This window comes from Sebastes fasciatus, chromosome 3 (genome assembly GCF_043250625.1).
Source record: "Sebastes fasciatus isolate fSebFas1 chromosome 3, fSebFas1.pri, whole genome shotgun sequence".
In the NCBI taxonomy this organism is placed as follows: Eukaryota; Metazoa; Chordata; class Actinopteri; order Perciformes; family Sebastidae; genus Sebastes; species Sebastes fasciatus.
In genome coordinates, this window is record NC_133797.1 from 34,041,546 (window position 1) to 34,059,827 (window position 18,282).

The 18,282-nt window shown below is 40.3% G+C and overlaps 2 protein-coding genes across 5 annotated transcripts in view; both read left to right on the forward strand.

The window, feature by feature from the left end:
• pik3r6 (phosphoinositide-3-kinase regulatory subunit 6) overlaps nt 1-1,946 on the forward strand; it is a 30,965-nt gene extending 29,019 nt beyond the window's left edge. For all 3 annotated transcript variants that reach the window (XM_074630516.1, XM_074630518.1, XM_074630517.1), the window contains exon 21: nt 99-1,946. In XM_074630516.1, the coding sequence (XP_074486617.1) occupies nt 99-255 (157 nt within the window). In that variant the 3' untranslated portion in view covers nt 256-1,946. The remainder of the gene's footprint in view (nt 1-98) is intronic.
• A 129-nt stretch (nt 1,947-2,075) lies between these two features.
• Nucleotides 2,076-16,455, forward strand: pik3r6a (phosphoinositide-3-kinase, regulatory subunit 6a). 2 transcript variants are annotated; one of them, XM_074630504.1, is made up of 7 exons: nt 2,076-2,196; nt 2,291-2,410; nt 9,647-9,767; nt 11,310-11,383; nt 12,807-12,921; nt 15,249-15,319; nt 15,497-16,455. In XM_074630504.1, exons 2-7 carry the CDS (start codon nt 2,329-2,331, stop codon nt 15,607-15,609), a joined length of 576 nt encoding a protein of 191 aa, XP_074486605.1. In that variant the 5' UTR covers nt 2,076-2,196; nt 2,291-2,328; the 3' UTR covers nt 15,610-16,455. The 2 variants fall into 2 exon arrangements, with proteins under 2 accessions (XP_074486605.1, XP_074486604.1); XM_074630503.1 differs by having other exon boundaries at nt 2,086-2,181; nt 2,275-2,410.
• The last annotated feature ends 1,827 nt before the right edge of the window (nt 16,456-18,282 follow it).

Sequence of the window (18,282 nt, forward strand, 5' to 3'; positions counted from 1 at the left end):
ATACCTTTCTCAATTGTATACTGGATTTTCTGACCCTGGACCCAGTTTCTGTGTGACCCAAACTGATGGCTCTATTTTGAATAATATTTGTGTTGTAGCATCGAGATCTGCCCGTGTCTCGATCCCGGATACTGCGTCCAGAAAACCATGAGGTCCAAATTCAACTTGGGAGAGGACAAAGACGCTGGACTGAGCAAATACATGAGCAAAGGACTCCCTCTACCAATCAACACATTTGCTGGCATCATCTCCTGACATGGTGGAGTGACCCCGCAGAGAAACTTGAAAATGAACACCATCCACGCTGTGTTTTGACGGCGGGAATGGTTGTTCCTGACGCACGACACGAGACGAAAGGAATCACCTTTGAGCTGCTCCTGACGTCAAAGTGTTTCAGTTCTGTCAGTTGCGACTGACTGACATGTATGGAAAAAGACTTTTAAATCAAAAGCAACACATACTAGTGTCACTTCTTGCAGTTGATGGAATACGTTTTCTTTTTTTACAGCAACAGGAACAAAATTGTATCACACAGCAAGGTATGATAGAAGTCTAAACAGTGTTTCCACTACTGTACGTCAGTAAATATATGCAAATTAGATTGCCAAAGAACAAAACTGCCTGTGACACTAGAGAGACCGGCAGATAAAAAATTAATAAGCAAAGGTATGTACCTGTATACATTTAAGATTCCAGGACAACTCATAATTTGATCACTAATCATGTGACATCATAAAAACTCTCGAAATCTCGAAAATCTGTTTCTCCAAGTCACCACTTGGTGAGGCAGATTTGAAGGGTTGATTGTAACAGTTACTTCATAGACACACTACCTTTTACTGCCTTCTTGACACACACATACAGCACTCACAAAAGAATGTAGCCTCACCTGTCAGCGACTAAAACATGCAGATTCTTAGATGGTTACGATGATGACTGACAGTTAACTGTCAACTGTTAACTTCATTTATATAGCCGAATCATTCAAAAAAGTTGTTATTCCTGTACCTGTTACATAATGTAAGCTGTTACGAACATTAGCCTCGGGGTATAGTGTTTTTGAAACGTTGTGTAAAGATCCAATAGCCACACTAGTATGTTCAGTGCAGAAGCTAGAGCCACGTGTCAGGAACTACTGCAGAGCAGAAGCAGCTTTTGTGTTTTACTGTATCAGACAGACCTGCACAGACACAGAGGTACAAAAGTAGACTTCAGATTGCTGACTTCGAGCCACTGTCTACTCCCCAGACGGGCAAGATTCTGTGTTCAATGCTTTTTTATTTTACAAGATGAAAAGCAAAACCTGGGGACACTCACAAAGTGAAAGTTGCACACCTGCCAGTAAATGTCTCAAATGTCTCGGCCTTGAGGTGTGAAAATCACCTCTGACCTCCATCCTGTGTTCGATGATGATATTTGCACTAAAACTGCAGTTTTTTTTATTATTATTTCCTTGTGGGAGTGGAACAACAGTGCAGCAACAGTGTGTAAAGCATGTAATATGACCTGTGTAATTATGTCATTACTTTACATGTCATATGATATCCACTAAGTTATAGAGGTTATAGAGGTTGTTCAAGATAAACACAACTATTGGTTCAGTTGTTATTCATGAAAACGATTAGAACTATTAGATCCCACAGCCAAGAGTGGCTCAGGAGCCTTTTTCTGGTGCACCGCGATCTCATGGCAGTATAAAGGTCAACAGCCTCAGGAACTGGAAGTGATGTGTTATTGGTGCACATCATAAAACCATGTGAGCGTCTGTGTGTCTGCTGTTCTGGCAGAGTAAAATCATGAGTTTGAAATTCATGATACATTTTGCACATCTAATGTCATGTATATATTTATATAAAGCGGATGCCATTAAAATCAAAATGTAATTGTGTAAATACATGATTTTGTTTTGTAAAAAAGTGTTTTATAATAAATGTGGTAAATCTCAATAAGTTTTTTTTGTTTTTTAAATAAACATATGGTTTTACACATGTGGATTGAACAATCCCATGCTGTAAGTGTGTCTAGCCGTCACCAGATGGAGCTATTTAGTTGCTATCTAACCAGCTTGAGAACTGGTTAACACAGAGAGACTCCTGTACGCTGCACGCACACCAACCAACACCTGCCAACAGCTGGTGGGGACCGCCGCTGGAGCATCTCGCTCTCTCTCCTCCTCTACAGGTTGGTGTCTGACTGGTGATGACTCAATGAAATACGGCAACAAACTGAGACTGCAAGACCCTCCCCTGTAGTTTTCCCCTCTCTGTTTCCCAGCCACTGCAACTGGAAGCGTAGAGAGAGCAGAGGAGAAGAGCAGCTGCAGGACCGATGGAGAAGAAGCAGGGATCTTCTCAGCATCAGTACGGTTCACTGGAGCGCACTGAATGGAGCACAGACACCAACAAACCAGGTAACAAACAAACAATGCAATATTATTACATATCTGTGTATTGACTGTGTTTTAAAGTGACCTTTCTGTATTTATATTGTATCTCCCCCAATATCACCCTAAATGTGTCACTGTACCTAACGTTCTTATCACCATAACATTACTACAGGGTGGTATTGACCTTTCCTACACTGTTTATTTTATAATATAACCCCTAGCAGTGTTCTAACTTGTCCCACTATGATAACAAGATTATTGTAGTTTGCTTTTACTTTTATATCTGGGTTATTTTTATAGTTGATCGAACCAATCAATGTATTTTTTCTAGTTGCAGTTCAGGCAGCAGCTCTGTAAATGTCAAGAATCCACAGGTGTTTCTACTTAGTGTGTGTGTGCGTGTGTGTGCGTGTACACGTGTGTGTCCTTATTTGTGTAAGAGAAAAAGGAGGGCCCATTACTCAGGGACCTGCACCCTCAAATGATGAATAATGACCCACTTGGCAGGCCATCGGCATTCGATAGACCATTAGGTCAGAAGTCATTGAAACTCTTTAGCGCATAGTGCTCCTCGCATTAATAATATTATTCCTTGAAAGCCTGCAACTAATGTGTGATTCCACTGTCGATAAGACATCATTTTCTCAATGAATCACTGGAAAAGTCCATCATATATCCCTAAAGCCCAAGGTGATATCTTCAGAAGTCCCTCTTTGTCTGACAAATAGTCCAAACCCCGCCCCCAAAAAAAAGCAATTTACAATCATTTAAACCAGAGAAAAGCAGCACATCCTCCCATTGGATTTTTCGTTTCAGTTATATTCCTCTACATTGCTGATGGTCGTTTATTTCCAACATGATGTGCATGATAGCATCATGTGGTCAAGGTTTTTTGGTCGTACTGACACGCCATTTATGAAGTGTAATGATGAAGTAGGGAAGTTTGCAAAGCTGTGCCGAATCTCTCTGTTAAACCCTCTATCTGTTTTTGCTTCATCCCTCTCCTCCTTTCTGTTTTCCCCACTTCTCGACCGCTGTCCTCCTCTTTCCTCCACTTGTGCCTCTAATCTGGCTGATCTGTCTGTCAGTATGGTGTTCTAGCTCATTAGGCGTAAAGCAAATTGTGTCAGTGTAAAAAAGAGGAGGGATGGAGTCGGAGCAATGACTGTAAACCGAGCTCATGATTGTAATTGACATCTTTAGGGGGTTTTGGATAAAGAGAAAGGGGCAGGGTTTGGCAGGTATAGCATATGGGGTGAAATGAGGAGAAACAAAAGGAGATGAGAACTGTGTGAGAGAGTGTAAAAGGAGTGAACGTTTCAGAGAGGTCTAGTGATGAGTCATAACTGCTCAGTGGCAGAATAACCTGTCCTAGAGAGCCTCTGCAGCAGAACATGTTGCCTCTAATCATGTAGGAATATGCTATAATATACGCTCATGACATCATGTTGTACATTTTCAGCTCACAGTCCGGTTTTTCTGTCAGCTGGGGATCCCCTGTCACAGTCATTGAAGCTTCTATGTCTTTTTGGCAAGGAATCAAGTGGTGAATGAACAATAATGCGTATTTGCTCGCAGGTAGTGGCTGAGATGGGATGTCATCTGTTTTATGAATGAAGTGTTACCGCTGATAAATTATCATTCAGCATCTAAAATGTAATGAGTATGCAGTGTGAGTACAGTGTGCAATTAGAGATAAGAATACAAAGAATGAGTGAGTGGCTTTCTATGTTTCTTTCATTATCACTTTCTCACTCTCAGACACACACACGCAATGCTAACTACAACCACAACTTCCTGTATATGTACACTCCTCTGCATGCGCTCCCCATAGTCTCATAGAAGTTTTCCTTTGAATCAGAACACATTTGGTTTCAGATATGTATTGTGACAAATGCACTGGTTCCGCTGCTATGACAGCGAAAGCCTCTGTGACTTTAGTCATGCATCGGACGCTCCGCTCCGATCCAAAAGAGACCTTTTTTCACAGCAGACATTCACTTGTCTTACTGACTTGTCACAGCAGAAAAGCACAGGTGGAACTAATAGCATCAAGGAGGGCTCCCCTCCAGCAGTTACTGCAATGCAATGCAGCAATTTGTTTGCAATTTGTTACACCTGTGCTTGACAGGTAAGAATGTGTGCTGTGGAAAACGGTCTATTTTAGCTGTTTGTCAAGTTTATTTATCTCAGTAAGCACTCACTGAAAAAAACACCACCAACACTTGGTAACTTCATGACTGACATGTCATGAACAAAAAAGGTAGCATCTACAAGGAAAAAAACATTCGCTTTTTATGTGGGAAATATGACCAACAATAACAACAGTGTGTTGTTTGACATTTGGGGAAATACACTTACTGCTTTATTGTTGAGAGTTAAATGAGAAGCTTGTCACCTCTCTCACGTCTGTACAGTAAGTATGGAGCTGCTAGAGCATGGAGGCAATTCCCCCTGCTTCTGGTCTTTGTGTTAAGCTAATTCTAATTGCTTTTTGGCTCTAGCTTCATAGTTAGGGTACAGATGAGGGCATTCACGACTGCTGCATTTTAGTAATCACAGACTACTCCCAAAAAGTAGTCAATTAATCGTCTGAGATAATTCACCCAATAACAATGATCAATTCTCGTCTCAAATACAAGCAGTAAAGGGTTAACTAATGCAGGCTTCTGCTCAGTTCGAGCCCCCGTGGGTTGCATTGGAAAGCAATACTGTTTTAATTACTTATCAATACATGTTTATCATATTAAAAAGAACAGTGTGTTTCATTTTAGGGGATCTATTAGCAGAAATGGAATATAATATTAATAAGTATGTTTTCATTAGTGTATAATCACCTGAAACTAAGAATTGTTGTGTTTTCGTTAGCTTAGAATGAGCCCTTCATATCTACATAGGGAGCGGGTCCTCTTCACGGAGTCCGCTATGTTTCTACAGTAGCCCAGAACGGACAAACCAAACACTGGCTCTAGAGAGATTTTTTTGCATTTCTTCGTTACCTGAAGGCCACTGTAGTTCTCTGACACGCTTGTGAATCTGCGGTAACGTGAGTGTAAAATTGTGGTACGGTTTTACACTCTGTGCCTCTCATTACCGCAGCCTTGGAAAGGGAGGAGTGAGCGGAAGAATAGTAAGTTGGTTGCAATCTGCAACTACGCCACTAGATGCTGCCAAATCCTACACACTGTACCTTTAATGTTCATTATAACATAATGAATTTTGAGAATTTGTGGGGGCACAAAAGCTCATTTGGACAGACACTGCCGTGCACTGAACCACAGATAAATAATAAGTCTACAACGATGCACAGTGAATCAAAACAGCTAGTCGACCAATATATCGACAATCAAAACTTTTGATAGTCGACTAGTCTTCTGTGAAACCCCTCGTACAGACATGAGAGTGGTTTTGATCATCTTATTAACTCATTAATATTAACTCTCTGCAATAAAGTAAATAAACACATTTCCCTTAATGTCAAACTATTCCTTTAAAATGAGAAAGAAGCCACAAAATGCGTATTTATGACGCAAAAAAAGCTACCGCAGAAATTTACATTTTGCTTCTTTAATAGAATGTGAATACAATTTCAGTTTTCTTATGTTTTAGCGAGAAAGAATATTTTAAATTAGTATCCTTAGAAATTAGGCGGATGCATTTTAATTAACTATAATCAACGCTTTCGACACATATGTGAAGGTGTAGATAGTTCCATGTATGTCTTTTTATAGTTTTAATCTCGTTAACAGTTTAATACCCGCTGCCTGCAACACTTCACTCCTGTGAGATGTCAAGGTTGTGTTGACTCTACATTGACGTCAGCCAGATTTGTCATAGTAACAGAGCGCAGAGTGTCTGTGTGAAGACGTCTGCCTGTACTTCAGGAACCCTTTTTGTGTGTCACACAAAGCACACTGCAGTCACAAGCCCCCCAAACAAAGCTTTAAAGCCAGCAGGGATATGAATCCATGTAAACCGGCAATTATCAGCAAGCATGGTTAATGCTTCCCACGGTGCTTTTACTCCTAACCTGGAGTCACGCAATCCCATTTTGGATTATTATGATCCACTTCTGTTCTGCCTTCTTTCATGCAGAGGACGTGTCTTCACAGCACTCTGAACCCAGTCAGCGCTGCGTTCCCCTAAGGCTAAATGTGACTAGAATAGAGATATTACATAGTAGAGCTCTACTAAGTAATGGTGTGTGTATATAAAGAGGATTTAAGGGGCCCCAGGAGGAGTCAGGGACTGTGTGTCAGTGGTGGTATTGGTATCCCCTTGGTTATATTCGTCTCGGCCCCCATGTTGTGCAGCTCTCTGCAGGGAGGTGACAGTTATCCAGGACCGCGACGGTGCTAAATGGAACCATTCAAGAGCAGGCAGTGGTGATTTTCTTCAATTGTAAAGTTGCACTGCATCTACCTTCAAGCAGCAAGTCAACCATACTTGGATATCAGGGTAAATTACATCTAGTGTATGTACTGCAGATAAATGTTTGATATGCTGGTGGATTGGATTCTAGTGCAGCTGCTGCAGCTGCTGCTGTTCACAGTGTATAGTACACTGTGTGCAATGCTTTGATGTCCTTTTCATACCACACAAATGTTTCCAGGGAGCTTGGGTCAGATTCATTAAAAAAGTATTACAGAGCACATTGGTGTAAATGGATAGGTAGATAAATATATTCAGCAAACACTGTACAATTCTATATATTATTTGCTTTATTTTATTGAATTGTCACATTATGAAACGTGTGCTTTAGTTGACAGGATACAGTTAAAAGGATATACAGTGAGCGGTGTGTGGAGCGACATGCACATTGAGACAGATTTAAACACAGCACTGTGTTTGATATTACAGTTCACAAAGCAATCAGGGCATCCTCTGTGCAGTATATGACTATTTAATTGCTTGACTGCAGAGCTGCTGGGTGTGAGAGAGAGTATTTCTGCAGGGGTTACTCACTGCCATCTCGTTATTGTTTCTATTAACATGCTGAAATGATTTGATGGAAGGTACTTTAAATTATTTAATGGCTTTTCATTGCGCTTGAGACAACTATTAGCTGCAATACATTTATTCTAATGACGTCTAATGCACCTGCCGAGCACATGCTGTGTATAATATAAAGATGAACAGCAACGGAAGTAATGATTATTACAAGTGACTAAAATATTTAAAAAACAGTGTGTAACTATTAAGGAGATCTATTACCAAACTCTTTCAACTTTTCCTGCTTTGGCCGGAGTCGATAACGTTACTCGCTCCTGTCGCTGCCGCTCTCTCTCTCTTGCTTCACCACTCACTTCCCACATACACACACACTCTAAGCACTCTACTCTTACAACTGTCTCTAGATAGGGCCATTCACGTTTTCACGTTTTCACGTTTTCACGTTTTCACGTTTTCACGCTTTCAAGTTTTCACGTTTTCACGTTTTCACGTTTTCACGTTTTCACGCTTTCAAGTTTTCGTGTCATGTCACCGTAGAAGTCCTACACGCTTGGCACATGGGAGAAGTTGTAATCTGCAACCTCACCACTAGATCCTACACACTGTTCCTTTAACTCACATATACGTATGATATGGTTCCCCGGTACAATATAGACTTTTTTCCTTAGCAAGAATAACTACTTTTGAAAAGTTTTGTAGAAGTGTTTCATGTGGAACATTCAGCTTCCTTAAATGTTAACTTCATGTTAAACCATGGTCAGACTACAAAGTGTAATGTTGAATATATAATAAGTAATTAAAGACGTGTTTTCCTTTATTATCCAGGTAAGGTGAATCCTAATGTCACATTAAACTACCTCTGTGTTTAGGTTTGCCGTTGATTATATAGATTATTTGCAACTGTTAAAGGTGTGTTTTGGAAGTAGGGCTGCAACTAACTAACTTACTTTCATTATCGATTACTTCAGTGATAATCTTTTCAATTAATCGATCAATGTTTTGTTGGTAACACTTCATTTTACAGGTCTGCAAATTTCATGGTAATAAGGTGATAATTAGCAAGTATCCTATTTGAAATTTCTTTGAAATTATTGCCAAATTACCCCAATATTTACCTCAAAATATATAGAAAATTACTTTATTATAAACATGATTTAATAATTATATTCCGCTATTTCCCAATAGCTGGTCATTTATTTAATACATTTCCAGGAAAAGAATACAATACAGTTAATTGATATACTTTATTTCCATGTCTGCTGATAAATAGATAATAATTAGCAAATAACATATGAAATTTCTTAAAAAACTCCCTGAATCATGACATTAGCTACCAGGTTACATTTGTGTAGACAATAAGTCACACAAAGGTGAGATTTGTGTCTGATCAGAGACTGTAAATTGTCAGAAAATAGTGAAAAATGTCCATCACAGTTTCCCAGAACCCAAGGTGATGTCTTCAAAGTCTTCAAATATGTTGTTTTGTTCGACCAACAGACCAAAACCCAAAGAAATTCAATTTACAATGACATAAACCGGAGAAAAAAAGGTGCAAATCCACACACTGGAGAAACTGCAACAAAAGACGTTTGGAGTTTTTGCTTGAAAAATGACCGAACCAATAATAGCAATTATCAAAATTGTGGCCGATTCATTTCCTGTCAATTGACTAATTGATTATTCGACCAATCGTCTCTTTAGATTCTGTGTATACTGTGTGTGGTGATTACTGGTATTACGTTTTGCCGAAATATTGACGTTGAATGACTGAACAGAGAACTATCTCTCTACAGCACACAAAGGCAGAGTAGACAGGACTGCAGTGTGTCTCTGACAGCCATGCTGGGGGGAGGCTTATTTCCTGTGCTGTTACTCAGTGTGTGTGTGTGTGTGTGTGTGTGTGTGTGTGTGTGTGTGTGTGTGTGTGAGAGGGAGCATCTGAATCGTGCCAACCACTGACACATGGTAATTTGGCTGTGAAGCTCTGCTCCTCATCAAGCATCAATTTCAAAGTAAATCTGCTGCAGCTGTTTTATACAGTTTGAAAATGCATATTCATTCATTCATGCAGTTGTTGTTCTGCAGTGCCAAATTGGATATTGGAAATTGGATAATTTTAAAAAGCTCATGAGTGTGTATGTGTCCGTTTGTCTCTCTCTGTATAGTATTTATCAGTTGAAGAAGTGCAATGTAAACTCCCTTTAATAAAGCATCTAAATATGCACTTGTTTTTGTTTCAGACAAATGTGTCCAATGGTCTTTTGGATCATTCAGTAAGACTAAAAACTGTCCTTCTCTCTTCCTCAGAGGACGACGTGGTGTCCATGGCGGACTCCACCATCACCGTGGACGACATCGAGGGCGAGCTTTTCAAGATTGACAGGATCAGAGATGTCCTGGTCAGGAGGGAGTCGGAGCTCAGATACATGTGAGTGGCTCAACAACACCGACACCTCGCTTTTTGATTTGGTGTCATGGCTTTTTTTTGCCTCAACCTGCGGTAACAGTTTTACAAATGTTGGTGTACAAATGACACACAAAAAGGCTAAAATGCGTCCTCCTGACACGCGGAATGTCTGTGTAATGTCGTGCTATTTTTATGCCTTCCAGTGAGATCGTGAATATCTGTCCATCAAAATTTCATCCAAAAATTGACAAAATACTTCTCTCTGGACCAAAGTGTGAGACCAACATACTGGCATCCATCCCTGAAAAGAAAATATGTTGACTGACAGAGGGGCATTATCACGATAATTAAAGGTCACATTTTCTAAATCTCTAGATGCCATAAATGCAACTGCATCTCATTCGTGATTGGTCTTAGGACTGTCTGCATCAGGCATGTGGGACAACACATGTAGCTACTGTGAGAAACCTGAATAAATGAATGATTCAGTTAATCAGTCACAAAGGTGCACTGATATCTTGTCAAGCCAGGACGACCCATAATGCATGAACATAAGCTGTAGCGCCTCACTGGAGAATCACATCCATTTTCATTCTTTTCCCACCAAAAGTAGATCAAATAATTTTTTCCATTCAAGAGCACACCTTGGTGTCAGAAACACATCTCCTAGCTGCTTTGCCCTCCGTTCTCTCTCCCATTTCTGTCTCCATCACACCCCGAGCTGGCCCCCCATTATAATTTCAATGGCTTTACCTTTGCTTCCGCCGCGCAGGCTAATGCATGGATATTTATTCATCCACTCCTCTGAAAGATAGGCAGTAACGCTGCTCAGACAGCGGGGGGAATGTGAGGAGTGGCGTGTGTGGGGTAGCAAGCGGGAGTCAAGCAGATAAAATGGGAGAATGAGAGACTGGAGGAGGAGGATGAGGGGAAGAAGATGGATCTGAATCACCTTTTTCCCTCCCAGCAGTCTACAAACAAACAAACAAACTACAAGGTGTGTTTTCTCCTGGTAAGTTAAGTAAAGCGTGTCATTTGTATTCCAGACCTCATAGCCATTTCTCCTCCTACACGTCTGTGGAGAGCATCCTACATGACAGGTAGATGAGGTACGGTGGCGAGGCTCTCACTCCGCTGACATTGATGAATGTGTACGAGTGTGTGCGTCTGACCCTGTTAGGGTGAGTGTGTTTCTAAAAAGAGACTCGCTGGGTCACGTGAGGGTCCTTTAATCCCGTCAGGCGAGCCTTCCTCCCCACCTCAGTGTCAGTAATGATCCACTGAGTTGGAGGGCCATTAAAAGAGAGAGAGAGAGAGAGAGAGAGCGTGATACAGTCAGTGACGGAGTGAAAAGCTATCTGGCTCAGAGACGCCACAGGGATTTCTCCTCAGAAAGAGATTGTGTCATCTCCTGTGTGAAATATAAGATCAATATGAAGCTTTCTCTGTTTGAATTTCATTTCCCCACACAGTAGATAGAGGCGAGACTCCGCTCCTAGAGAGCTCATATGCAGCATGTGCAGTACTTAAGTGTTTGTGTGTTTCTTCTGTTCCATCCTGCAGGATGGATGACATTCAGCTGTGCAAGGAGATCACTCGTCTGAAGAAGGATCTGCAGAAATTAGTGTCCGTACCAGGTAGGACGGAGTTGTTGATGGAGGATATAAACAGACATTTTTAGGGAAATATGCTTACTCGCCTTCTTGCCAAGAATTAGTTGAGAAGATTGATGCCACTCTCATAACTGTACGATAAATATGAAGCTAGAGCCAGCAGGCAGTTTATGCTGGCTTAGTTTAGCATTAAGAATGAAAACAGGGGGAAACAACTAGGATATCTCAAAAGTTTTAAAAAATCTGCCACCAGCACCTCTAAAGCTCACTAATTAACACCTTACATCTTCTCTGCTTAAAGGTCGGGTAGATAATGCTGAGAAACTATACACTACATTTAAAAAATGATTCAACCAAAAAACCAAGCCCATTTGTTGTCAACTCTTTTCCAATGAAAGTAGCTGCACTAGATCTAAAAGTCTCTAAAGCTTTAGAGAAAGTCGCCAAGTCGGCAACACTGACAGCCCGTCGCTGCAGGCCTCCGTCCAAAGCCACTCGCCTAAAATTATCATTACGAACATAAACATAATGAACATAAACAACGAACATGGCTATTGTTAGTACTCACAGCTAGCAGCTTGTGGAAGACTTCGGTGACGCGTAATGAGAGCATGGACAGAGTGCTCGTCGGCAGACAAGTAGCCCGTCCAATCATTACATTCGGGCTGAATGAAATGATTGGACAGGCTCAGTACAGTCCTGCGACAGCCACAGATACCAGATTTTTAGTTTTAGAGGTGATGGTATGCATATTTTTTCACTTTGGAGAGAGGCCATGCTAGCTGTTTTCCCCTGCATCCAGTCTTCATGCTAAGATAACTAATCGCCTCCTGTATAAGACATGTATCCAGTGGTGTAGTGGCTGTTGATGAGGTGGGTGTACAGAGGAAGAAGTGGGTATACTCTTCTATATATTCCAATGGCTTTTTGGTGTATACTGTAAATAGAATAAGAGGTGGGTATACCCGTGTATACCCTCCACTACACCACTGCATCTATAACATGTCTGTCCGTCCACAGAGAGAGAGGGATCCCTCCTCACTTGCTCATCCTGCGGTTTCTTTAATTTTTTCCCTGTTAAAGTTTTTTTTTCTTATCCGAATCGAGGGTCTGAGCACAGAGTGTGTCGTATGCTGTACAGATTATAATACCCCTTGAGGCCAGTTTGTGATTTGTGATATTGGGCTTTTTAAAGAAAATTGACTTGACTTGGTTCCAACCTCATTTTTGATGCACAGCAGCAGAGCATGAAAGTGTTATCGATCTTCTCATCTAACTCCCAGAGAGAAAATTAATGATCAAAATTTCCAAAATATCTAACTGTTCCTTTAAATAAATCAATTTCCCATAAAATGATTCATTTATTTCTTTGTGTCTTTGTTAAATGCCGCATTATATTTGTAGTAAAATAGGTGATGATACTCAGATGTCTTCTTGTGTGCTGCAGATAATGACAAGTCCAACGAGGACCGGCAGAAGGAAGAAGAACTGCTGCAGCAGATCCACAAGCTGGTCGAGACCAGAGACTTCCTGGTGGACGACGTGGAGTTCGAACGACTCAGGTGTGCTTCTTCTGCCTCTATGGTCTCATTACAGCTTGGTAGGAGTCCTTTGGTCGTCTGTCACCATAGGCTGTGAATGAATAATTAAAAATTTAACAAATCCTACTGCACATACAAAGCCACCAGATAGAGATGCAGATGCAGGCTTAAGGAAAAACCTAGAAAGTTTGACATGTATTTTTCATGCACAGGAGCACGGATCTTTGATAACGTCCAATTCATTAGCATCGTTCATTAATATTCTTATAACTGATAGGGCTCGGATTGGAACATCGCTGGTAAAGTTGTATCTGCAGCTCGGTATCATCTGTATGCACGCTTACCACAAAGCCGCCCCATTAAAACACTGGAACGTTTCCTGAGGCACAGCGCTGTGAGAGAGAGAGTGTACCGCCGAGCGCACAGCAGAGAGCCATTTCAATTAAAGATGTGTCAGCGTGCGTCAGTGAGTGCCGCTAGAGGAGCTGCCGTTGGGTTAAATAAAAAAATAAAAAAAACAGGTTGCATCTATTTTGTCATTTTTCAGGTGCATCCGGCCTCTTTAAGTCTGCTGCTGGCTGTTGATGCAGGAGATGAAGGGAAGCTGTCTAAATCCTGTCCAAACCTTCCAGATCCGTTCAAACATACAAAACACGACAGGGCGCTTTACAAAATATCAGAGGGAAACGTCAAAGGAAGGCAGGTTGTCCTGAACATTATGTTTTCTTCATGCAGAGATGTTAAACATATTTAAAATGTAAATAAATGCTATGTTAATACCCAGAATGGACAAACCAAACACTGGCTCTAGATAGGACCATTCACATTTTTGTGTCGGCCCCTGTACACTCTACACGCTTGGCACACGGGAGACGTTTCAGTTGGTTGCAATCTTAAACCTCACCTCTCAATGTGGCTAAATCCTACACACTGCACCTTTAAATCGTGTCCTGCACCTGTAAAGAAAACCACTGTATTCAACTTAGTGTGTCCATTTTGCAGCAGCAGAGTTACACCACTTGGTAATCTCTATGTGAACTGAATGGACTTTTGCTTACTTGTTGATGCAACATTTACATCCACACTGATTCTTTAAATCGACACTCAACTCGACAGAGGACAACCAGTATGTTTTTTAGGTTTAATCTCAATTCTCAGACAGTTGTAAGCACTGTTAGTTTGTGTGAGCAACACATTGCGCTGGCAGCTGACAGCATGCTGTGAAAATGTTGAGGGGAAGGTGAGAGGCAGGAAGCAAGAGAACAACAGTGGGGTCTTTTTTTTTTTTTTAACTTTTTTAAGAAAATATATGGTACAAAGTCAGACCTGCTAGACTTCACGTATCATCAAGAAAGATAAAACACAGACTATAATAAACATTAGGGAGACAAAGAAAAAGAAACAAAGAGAGAGAGAGAAAATCGACAGCATTTTAAAATGATTTACTAGACAGATCAAATATTTGGTTATAATGATGTATGACCTTTTATTATTATTTACATGTTTCAGAGACGGCATTAACGTGATAAACTTAAAAAAATGAATGGGGGATGAGTTGGTAAATTTAGATCTGTGTATATGTGAATTTACTAAGCAGAATCATGAATACAATACCATCAATAATATCATCTTTAAGACTCATTTTAATAGAGTGACCAGTGTTCCCTAAAATGTATATTTCCATATCTATCCAAAACTGAATAGACAACCGTGGGGTAATGGATCGCAGAGAGGAGAGAGGCTGCGACGCCGCTCGAGGCCATGTTGTCCATGCTGATAAATATCTCTCTATTGTTATTTCTCTCTTTTTTTGCCCTCACTGACCTTCACAAGAAAATCCTGTCTGCAGTTTTTATGTTGGGATTTTTATTTTCAAAGCAGGACAGATATGATGCAGTTAGTATACTCTACGTCACAGAACATATTTGATATTAGTAGTATAGAACTTCACTAGACACTACAAACATCCAGGTACTCAAATATGCAGAGTATGTTTATCCAATCTAAGAATATCTGCCTAGACAAAGAGCGGCTGCCAGATTTATTGAGTTTATCAGTACTAAATCTAGTATTCTCTAACAGCCAGAGCTACATTAAGTCCCTTATCCAGTGCGAAGGCGTTTCATCTCTCCACTTTAGTCAAATCAGCCTTCTCTGAAATATTCATTCACTGACCAGCAAGTGTAAAGTAGAGAACAAAATTAACTTTTGCATCTGTATAACAAGGGATTCCTATCAGGATATAGTTTGGCCAACTTCTCTTTTTGTGATCTGAAGCCGATGGAAGATTGCTTTATGTATTCATGTATTTCTGTGTATTTCATATCCATCGGTCTCAATTTCCACAGGGAGAAAGAAGAAGATAAAGAAATGGCAGATTTTCTGAAGTCCAAATTCCCAAGAAATATGAAGAAGAAAGGTATTCAAGCATAAAGAGAGCTGCAAAGTCAAAGTATCAACACGTAATAGCAAAGTTTTAGCAGAAAAAAATGTTTGTTTGTGCTCCTCTTTATGTTTTTTTTTGTTATACACATAATATATTACACCACAACAATATTTCATCTTTTCCTCACAGTATGATTTGTCTGGGCTTCAGGTATACCAACCAGACGGACGCCGTCCAGGGCTCAGCAGACCTCCGCTCCCTTCGCCAAGACAGGCCTCACCCTGCTGAAGGAGTGCTGTGGCTTCACATGCTCCATCATGTAGACTGGAGTCTAAACGGGGGGGGCTCCACACTGCAGGGCTGACACAGGGGGCCACAAACCAAAAAAAAAGGCCACTCCACAAGAGTCAATATTTCCAGTTTCAGCTTTTCAGTCCGAGAAAGACTTTGAAGCATGGATGGAGCGGCACAGACACAAGTTTCCAGAGGGAGAGCAAAAGGACGTTGCAAAGATCATGTGGTGTGTTTTCCATGTCAAGAGCCACGTTTGTCTTGTTGTGTCCGATCTGTTTGTCCCTTTCGTTGGATTTTTTATCTGGTTTTGTTTCCATCCTCTTTCTGCTCTCCGCGTCTCTCTCCCCCACTCCTGTTTTCAGTTTTATTCATCTATTTATTTCTCTTTTTCAGGCTGAGAGGACAGGGTTTGAAGGACAGAAACAGCATAGCACAAGACAGGCATGTACTGTGTACACACTAATTGGATTCCACTACCATGACACCTAAAAGTTTTATATTTAAAGACTTCACTGAGCTACGATAACTGTCATCTCGTCATTAAAAAAAAAAAGTTCTGCAGGAGTCAGCAGGCCAGTCTAGACGCGCTGCTGGCACGTTATAATCAGCATTAAGGAGTTTACACTAATGAAAGTGACATTAACCAAGAAGCTCTGTTAGGATGGAGTTTCCTGTGATTTGACTCCAAATGGGTACGACCTTTAGAAAAGTGGAGGTTTGTGAAGGAAGAGCGGATCTCTCATTAAGCTCCATTTTCCTTTAATGATAGTTAAGTAATATTCACTAATGTCTACTTTTGTACAAGTTGCAAAGAAACACTGAAGAACATCACATAATCACTTTTTTTTTGTTTTTTTGACATAGTGTTTTAAAGAGGACCTTGGGCTTTGTAACTTTGCAGACCTTTTGCATGCACAAAAAGCAAATAACACACTAAAGGAAAGGGAAAAAGCACAAAAGCACAATAGGTCCCCTTTAATTCTGAGTAGTCACCCTGCTTCCGTGTTTTATTACATATCTCTGATGAGAATCTACAGCACTAACAAAGTGTTATTTGAGGATACATACAGTATTAATACGTACAGTATGTGTCCATATGGTACTGTATATGCACATAAGCAAACTAAGGTATCTGCACATATAGACTACTTTTACTTGAATTAGTCATTCTTTGTCCATTGCACTCACTTTTGTATCTTCCATATGCATGTTTCCACAAATGATATGGATCGGCACGCAGCTGCCACTACAGACCACTACACTTAATATATATATATATACACACCACTCCAGTGATAAAGACGGTCCTCATACACATCACTAAGGGACACTTGACAGTGTTTCGAGTGGGCACTTCATGTTTCACATTAATCTGCTAGCCGGGGGGCAAAACTCTTGAGCCCACTTCCACTCTGCATAAACATTATATATTTGCTAGCAACCCCATATTTTATCAGCTATTATGGTTTGAGTATTTACCTATAGAGGGTGCATGTAAGGCTCTTGTACGGCCAACGGCACATACATCCATTACGTTGGGCTCAGGGACGTACTGTAGTGGCCAATCAAACTACGGAGCACATCTGTGTTGCCAAGAAGAATAGTCGCCATAGCAACCTTGTATACCCCCATATCTTTACAATGAGACAATGAGGATGGATCGGACTGAGAGATGAGACCTTATAGATGTGACAAAAAAACAAATACTCTAACATTATCGTGAATTACATAATGGAAGGTAAACAGGAGACAGAATAATATTGCTGTTGTAATTTTGGTGATTTTCATGTTTTGGAGGATAACACCGCATACTTGGTATTGCAAAAAAAATTACCATAATTGAGCCTCTGATTCCCTCTTGCGCTCTGGTAGATAAAGTAACAACCACTATTAGAATAAATAAACACAAGGCAGCTTTTCCTGGCTGGAAAATATATAGACATATTGGAGATACATTGTTTTTACAGTAGATTCTAATTGAGAGTCTCTTAAATCATTATTATAGATTATGCATTTCTCAGTGAATCTCCCAGTTTGTTTCTCATCCCTGCAGCGTTCATCTTTTATGGTTTAGTCCAAAGTAGTCCTTGGGATGGATACAGCTGTCTCTTTTATTAAAATTGATATTCAGTCTCAACACTGTCATAGAGGCTTTGGGTCACATATCACCCAGCAACCATGTCTGGTGCTGTCATGGAGGGTCACAAGGGGATTAGATGTGTGCCAATACTGTTGAAACGACAGCCATGGTAGAAAAACAAAAAGGAAAGGATTTATTCTTGTTATATAGGTGTGTGTATGTGTAAGTAATATATGAGAAGAGGTGGATACCAATATTATGTTCCTGCAATAGAGGAGGCTGCAATTTCAGGACAAGCATTTACCACCTAAATATTACTTTCTGTCCGCTGCAACGTGATCTCACAAAAACAGCCCGCGTGAAATGACCACGACTTCTTAACATCAAAACTACTTTGTTAGGTTTAGGAAAGAAAAGATCATGTTTGGATTAAAATAAGTAATGTTATGTTTGTTACGTAACTTTTTAACGGAATAGAAATAACTAGGGCTGTCAATCGATTAAAATATTTAATCGCGATTAATCGCAAATTAATCACAAATTTTTTATCTGTTCAAAATGTACCTTAAAAAGAGATTTGTCAAGAATGTAATACTCTTAGAAACATGGGAGTAGGCAAATA